Raw genomic sequence first — 6,548 nt, forward strand, 5'->3', positions numbered from 1 at the left:
TGTTTTGTCTTTTTGGGTTTTTTTTTTTTTTTTTTGCTGTTTGTTTTGGGTTGTTTGTTTGTTTGCTTGTTTTGTTTGCCTTTCCCTATGTGTCAATATTTTCTCTTAGAAGTTTCAACGTTTCAGGTCAAGATGATGGTAAATTTAAAGTGTGCATATCAGTCACCCAGAGTTATACTAAGCTATTTATGTCTCTAAAACAAATAGATCCAAAAGAAAAAGAAATATATTTATTACTGATTGGTGATCTATTCCCAGTTGATTTTTGTGGAGAGGGAGAGGTGTGGATGTACTGTTATTCTTCCACATGTGGGATCTAGAGACTTGTTTTTCTCCACTGTGTTTTTGGCACCTTTGCCAGGGTCAGTTGGCCGTGGTTGTATAAGTTAGTGTCTGGATCATCTATTTCATCTACTCATCATCTATTTCACTGGACTGTGTGATCCAGTGAGATCATACCATGCTGTTTTGGCTGTGATTGTTCTGAAGTATAAATTCAATGCTCTGATGCCTCCAGCATTGCTCTTGAAATTGCATTGGCTCAGAAATGCTTCAGCCACTCCAGGTTGTTTGTTCCTCAGTGTTAATTTGAGGGTAGTTTTTAACTTTCTGTGAGGATGTCAGTAAGATTTTCATAAGGATCACATTGAGTTAGTAGATTATTTTTGTAATATAGAACATTTTCACCATATTAGATTGACTGGATGAAGAGCATGAGTAGTCTTTCGACCTTCCAGCGTCTTCAATTGTTTTTCTTTTGGTATTTTGATGTTTTTGCTATAGATGGTTTCACCCCCTAGGTTTATTCATAAGTAGCTGCAAGCTATTGTGAACAGCATTGATTTCATGCTTACTGAAGTATGGAAAAGCTACTGGTCTTATAAATTTGTGTCTGGATTATTTTTGTTTAATTTATTATTTTTTTTAAATTAACCATTCCATTCATTTACATCTCAAATGATATCCCTTTTCCTGGTTACCCCTCCACAACACCCCCATCCCATCTGCCCTCCCCCCCTCTCCTTTGCCTCTATGCTCCCCCACCCACTCACCCACTCCCACCCCACTGCTCCAGCATCCCCTTACTCTGGGGTATCAAAACTCCTCAGGACCAAGGGCCTCCCCTCCCATTGACGTCAGACAAAACCATCCTCTGCTACATATGTATCTGGAGCCATGGACCCCCTCAATGTACACTCCGTGGTTGGTGGTCTAGTCCCTGGGAGCTCTGGGTGGTCAAGCCAGCCAACATTGTTCTTCCTATGGGGTTGCAATCTGCCTCCACTCCTCCAGTCTTTCCCCAGCTCCCACACTGGGGTCCCAGCTCAGTCCAATGGTTGGCTGTGAGCATCCACATCTTCATTGGTCAGTTGCTGGCAGAACCTCCCAGGTAACAGCCACACCAAGTCCCTGTAAGCAAGTGCCTCTTGGCAGCAGCACCAGTTTCAGGGTTTGGTGTCAGCAGATGGGATGGATCCCTAGGCGGGGAGTTCTCCGCATGGCTCTGCCTCCAGTCTCTGCTCCATTTTTTGTCTGTCTTTCCTTTGGATAGGAACATTTCTATGTTAAATACTTTGAGGTGGGTGGGTGGCCCCATCCCTCAACTGGGGCACATGCCTATCTACTGGAGGTGGTCTCTATAGGGTCTACCTCCCCTTCACTGTGCAGCTGGACCATGGCATCTGTGAATAGAGATTTTTATTTATAGGAATATTTTTACTTCTATCTTTCCCATTGTTCTCATTTTATTTATTTTTCCTCTTGAATATTATTTTAAGTATTATACTAAATAAAACTTGAAAGTCTAAACATGTTCTCTCCTTCCTGATTTTAAACAAAGTGCTTTAAGCTGTGAGATGGCTCAGCAGGTGGGAGAATTTGCCTCTATCCTTGACAACATAAATTCAATCCCCAAGACTCACATGCCTGATGCCCACATGTTAGCCTTCAATTTACACACATGAATGTGGCATGTGCATTAACACACAATACAGATGTAAACAAAAATACATGTAATAAAGTTCTAAAGAAAACTTCATCTCCCCCACAGTTAGCACAGTACTGGCTGTACATTCACCATTGGAGCTGCCTATACGTTCAGGTGTGTCCCTTCTCTTCCTAGCTTCTACGGGCACTTATTACAAGACCTAATGAGCTGTTAGTCAGAGGCTTTTTCTGTGTACAGAGGACTCTACCGATTTTCTATACCTCTATCATTACTTTGCATAACAATAAACATCCAAGTCGTGTCCAAGAAAATACAAATGTAAAGTCGAACAGAATGACTAAGATAATATAGTCTTTGAAAGCTAAATTAAGTAAAGAGACAGAATAGTAGGGGGGGGGGGACTCAAGCTGAAATTAGGCTGGAACTGAAAACTCAGTAACACAGTTAGGAAACTCATGGAAGTGCCTTACAAGCTGAATGGATCAAGTAGAAGACAGAACCTCAGGAGTCAAAGATAAGAGTAGGAGAAATAGGCCATGTGAGCAAAGAAGATAAAAAGAAATAAATCATGGGAAAGGAGCATGCAGGAACTGTGTAACACTATGAAGAGTCCAAATCTTCCAATTTAGGCATAGTCAAGGGAGAAGAATCACAGGTCAATGGCATACACCAGACTTTCAATAAGATTATAGAAGAAAATGCTCCCAAACTAAGGAAAGACACACACATACAGATAGAAGAACACAGGCACCTAATAGACAAGACCAGAAAATAAATCCCCACAGCATATGCTAGGAATACACTTACTGCACAGAACAAAGCAGGAGTATTGAAAGCAGCCAGAGAGAAAGCAGGAGTCACACATAAAGGAAAGTCCACTAAAATAACAGCCAATTGTTCAATGGAAACGTCAAAAACCAGAAGAGTCCAGAGCCATGAACTGCAAGTTCTAAAAGACTATGACTGTCAACACAGGCTATTAGCCATAGTTCAAGGGAGAAAACTTTTCTATGATACAAACAACCTTAACAAATTCATGCCCAACAAACCAACCCTAAAGAGAGTAATGGAAGCAATCCTTTGGCCTGAAAAGGGAATAAACAAGGCCAAGAGAGTTCAGAAAAAAATGAAATTACAATTAATGAAACAGAAAGTATAACTCAGAGCAAAAACAGAAGGAAAGAAAGAAAAAAACTAGTGCAATAAACACACATCTCTAAATATTAAACTAATGAAGTAAAAGCCTCAATTCTCCGATCAAAGGACATAGACTGGTTGATAAATTAAGAAATGAAATCATCTTTCTGCTGTCTACAAAAAAAAATTGCCTTAGCTTTAAAAATAGGCATTTTCTTAAGATGAAAGGATGGATAGAAGTCCTCCAGTCAAATAGGACAACAAAGCGGTCATTGCTATAATGTCTGACAAATGAACTTCAGACTAAAACTAATTAAAAGAGAGAAAAGACAGTTCATTCTACCCAAAGGGACAACTAAGCAGGAAGACATTACTATCCTAAACATTGCTGTACCAAAATCAGGTGTGCTTGATCTCATAAATATCAAACAGCTAGAAATAGACATAGAAAATCAATTAACTATTACATCACCCACAATGTTAGTAAATGAAGCAATGACAATAGAACTTCCAACCACAGTTGTGTGTTCTTTATTCTTGTTCTAGTGATTCCAGTTTTCCCTGTGCTTTAAATCTACCATTTGGCATGCACACACACACACACACACACACACACACACACGAATAACTATTGTGTCTTTCTGATTGGGTCTTTTTAAAAAAAAAAAACAGTCCATTGGAGTGCTGTTATTTCATATCATTAGCTTTTCTTTTTCTTTTGAAATTTTATAGTTATAAACTTAAGACTGTCTCTATGTTCTTAAATTTAATGCTATAATCAACTCATATAGTAAAAGACTCTCTTTAAAAAAAGTCTTAATCTACTTACACTTTGTCATTGTGGTAAAGTTGGATTTACCTCTGTGGTCCCACTGTTTGCTTCTGTTTGTCCTTTCTATAATATAAGGGTGCCCTGGTTAGCTTTTTGTTGCTGTGATAAACACCAAGGCCAAAAGCAAATTGGGGCAGAGAAAGGTTTATTTGGCTTCCAGGTTCAGTTAATTTAAGGAAGCCAAGGAAGGAACCCAAGGCAGGAGCCTGAAGTGGAAATAGCAGAAGGCTGGACCTTGCTGGCTTACTTCTATGGTCACAGTCAGCTGCCTTTTCCAGACAGCCCAGGTCTATCTGTCCTAGGAAGAGGAAAACACTACCCATGTGTGCTAGGCCATTCCATGTCAGTTAAAAAAACTATCAAGAAAATGCACCCACAGACATGCCCACAGCCTTCTGATGGCAGCATATCTTCACATGGGGGTTAACTTGACAGGAAAACTAAGCAGTACAAAGATGTATTCCTTCTTGCTTTCTATTCAGCTTGTCTCATGACATATGATTGATCAATAGGTTCATTTTGTCTTAGTGCTAACATGGATGCCTGACCTCATCCATAAATTCATCTCAAGAAGCATTACCTTACAGTTAGGTTTCTTGCACCTCAGAGAAATTTCTACTGAATTATTTGCATTTCACCATCATGGAGACCAACATACAACTCTAGTCAGCTTAACAATCCACAATTCCTGTGGCCTTTTGTTGTTCTTGCATTTGGGGGTTAAGAGTGAATGCAACCTTGTAAACGAGTCACAGCAATGGGAACTTTTTATTTCAATGCTTTACAACTTAGTGAAAACTAAAGGAGTAATGATGTCTGTTCATATGCAAATATAATTCATGGGAAGCAATTGTAGTAAGTGGTGTAAAGTAATTTATTATGAATATCATTACAGTTATTGTTTATGGGTCATGTAAATGTTGGTATGATGATAACATAAATTTGTCATCGATAAATTTTAAATCTTTGGTACTCATTAGTTTGATTCTACATTCCCACCTCTACCCCAAGTCTCTCTTTGTTCCTCCATAGCTAAAAGAGGATACCTGAAATCAGACTAAAAACACACATGAAATAAATGCATGGATAATTGCAGACAGTTTGTAGAAAGAGCAATATGCATGTAATATGTATGAGGCTTTGGTCTTCATTGACACCAAAGCAGATATAGAAAGATTTTTTTCATAACAAGATTATTAATGCCTTCAGATGGAATTACTGGATACATCAACCATTGTTGTAGTAACAAACAAGCAGGATTTGATAACATACCTGATGATTTATATAGAACATTTAAATAAAATTAAAAAATTAAAAAATGGTGTTAGACTAAGTCAAAGGGAAGGTGCATTGCTCCTGTGATATCTGGGTAATTGAACCCTGGACAGTGCATCCCTCAGAGCCTGGTGGACCTGCTTGTTTCTCAGGGTATAGATGACAGGGTTTAGAAGGGGTGTCACTACCGTGTTCACAAGAGCAGCCACTCGGTTGGTGTCCATCCTGCTTGTCTGCTTTGGCTTCATGTATATAAATACACAGCTGCCATACATTAGAGAGAGGACAATGAGATGAGAGGAACAGGTGGAAAAAGCTCTCTGTCTCTCCCTGGCTGAAGGGAGACGCACTATTGTGACCACTATGTTGCTGTATGCAAAGATGGCTATCAGAAGGGAAGCACAAACCACACTTAAAACGAGGTTAATAAACAGCATCACAACAGACCTGGTATCTGAACAGGAGAGTTTTGCCAGTGGCCCAAAATCACAGAAAAAGTGAGGAATAACATTGGGGCCACAGTAGGATGACTGGGAAAGCATCACAACTGGACCAGCCATGAAGAGGAATCCCAAAACTAAGCAGACAGTAACAAGAAGAAAGCACATCCTTGGGCTCATGATGGTTGGATAATGTAGAGGTTTGCAGATGGCCAGATATCGATCCAGAGATAAGACAGCCAGGAGGAAAAAAACAGTTGCCCCCAGGACAAAAACCACAAGAGCCTGTGTGAAGCAAGCCACAAAGGAGATGGTTTGCCTCCCTGACAGAAAGATGGCGAGCAGCTGGGGGATAACTGTAGTTATAAAACAGCACTCCACAAAGGAGTAAGTGCTGAGGAAGAAGTACATGGGCATCTGCAATCGGTGGTCCGCGCAGGTGATGCCAATTATGAGCATGTTGCCCATCATGGAAGCCAAGTAGGCCAGCAAATGCAGCAGGAAGAAGAGGATCCTCAGGTGCTCGGCCACAGGGAAGCCCTCAAGGACAAACTCCCGGACCTATGTCCAATTCCTTGTTTCCTCTGCCATCAGCCATTCCGTCTCTTCAGTCTGTCTGTCACTGAAGGGCTTTGCAGAACCATGACTGAAGGTGTAGAACTGAGTGTTCCTAAACCTATAAATGATATGGGGAGTCATTCAGATTTGGTAAACAGGGCATCCAAGGTGTCTCTTTGCCCATTGTTAAGGAAAAATAACTTATAATCACAATGACTGCGCTTATATTACCTGTACCCTAAAACACTAGGTGTAGAAGAACTGCATGTGTCACACACCTTCATTAGGGATAAAGTCACTCAACAGTGCTGGTTATTTTCCCATGTGGTTCGCTGTCCACTGAAATCAAGATTACACC

General features: G+C 40.2%; 1 protein-coding gene across 1 annotated transcript; it reads right to left on the minus strand.

Annotated features, from left to right (window-relative positions):
- Positions 1-5,251: 5,251 nt before the first annotated feature.
- Positions 5,252-6,226, minus strand: LOC110295746 (olfactory receptor 6C4-like). Its single transcript, XM_085839610.1, has one exon. The coding sequence runs from the start codon at positions 6,101-6,103 to the stop codon at positions 5,252-5,254; it is 852 nt and encodes a 283-aa protein (XP_085695736.1). The 5' UTR covers positions 6,104-6,226.
- Positions 6,227-6,548: the final 322 nt, after the last annotated feature.

Source organism: Mus caroli, unplaced genomic scaffold (genome assembly GCF_978045245.1).
Source record: "Mus caroli unplaced genomic scaffold, Mus_caroli_1 scaffold_7, whole genome shotgun sequence".
Lineage (NCBI taxonomy): Eukaryota > Metazoa > Chordata > Mammalia > Rodentia > Muridae > Mus > Mus caroli.

Bases quoted from the DNA above. Each gene is read 5' to 3' on its own strand.
- LOC110295746 (XM_085839610.1), bottom strand. From the start codon at position 6,103: ATGATGGGCAACATGCTCATAATTGGCATCACCTGCGCGGACCACCGA.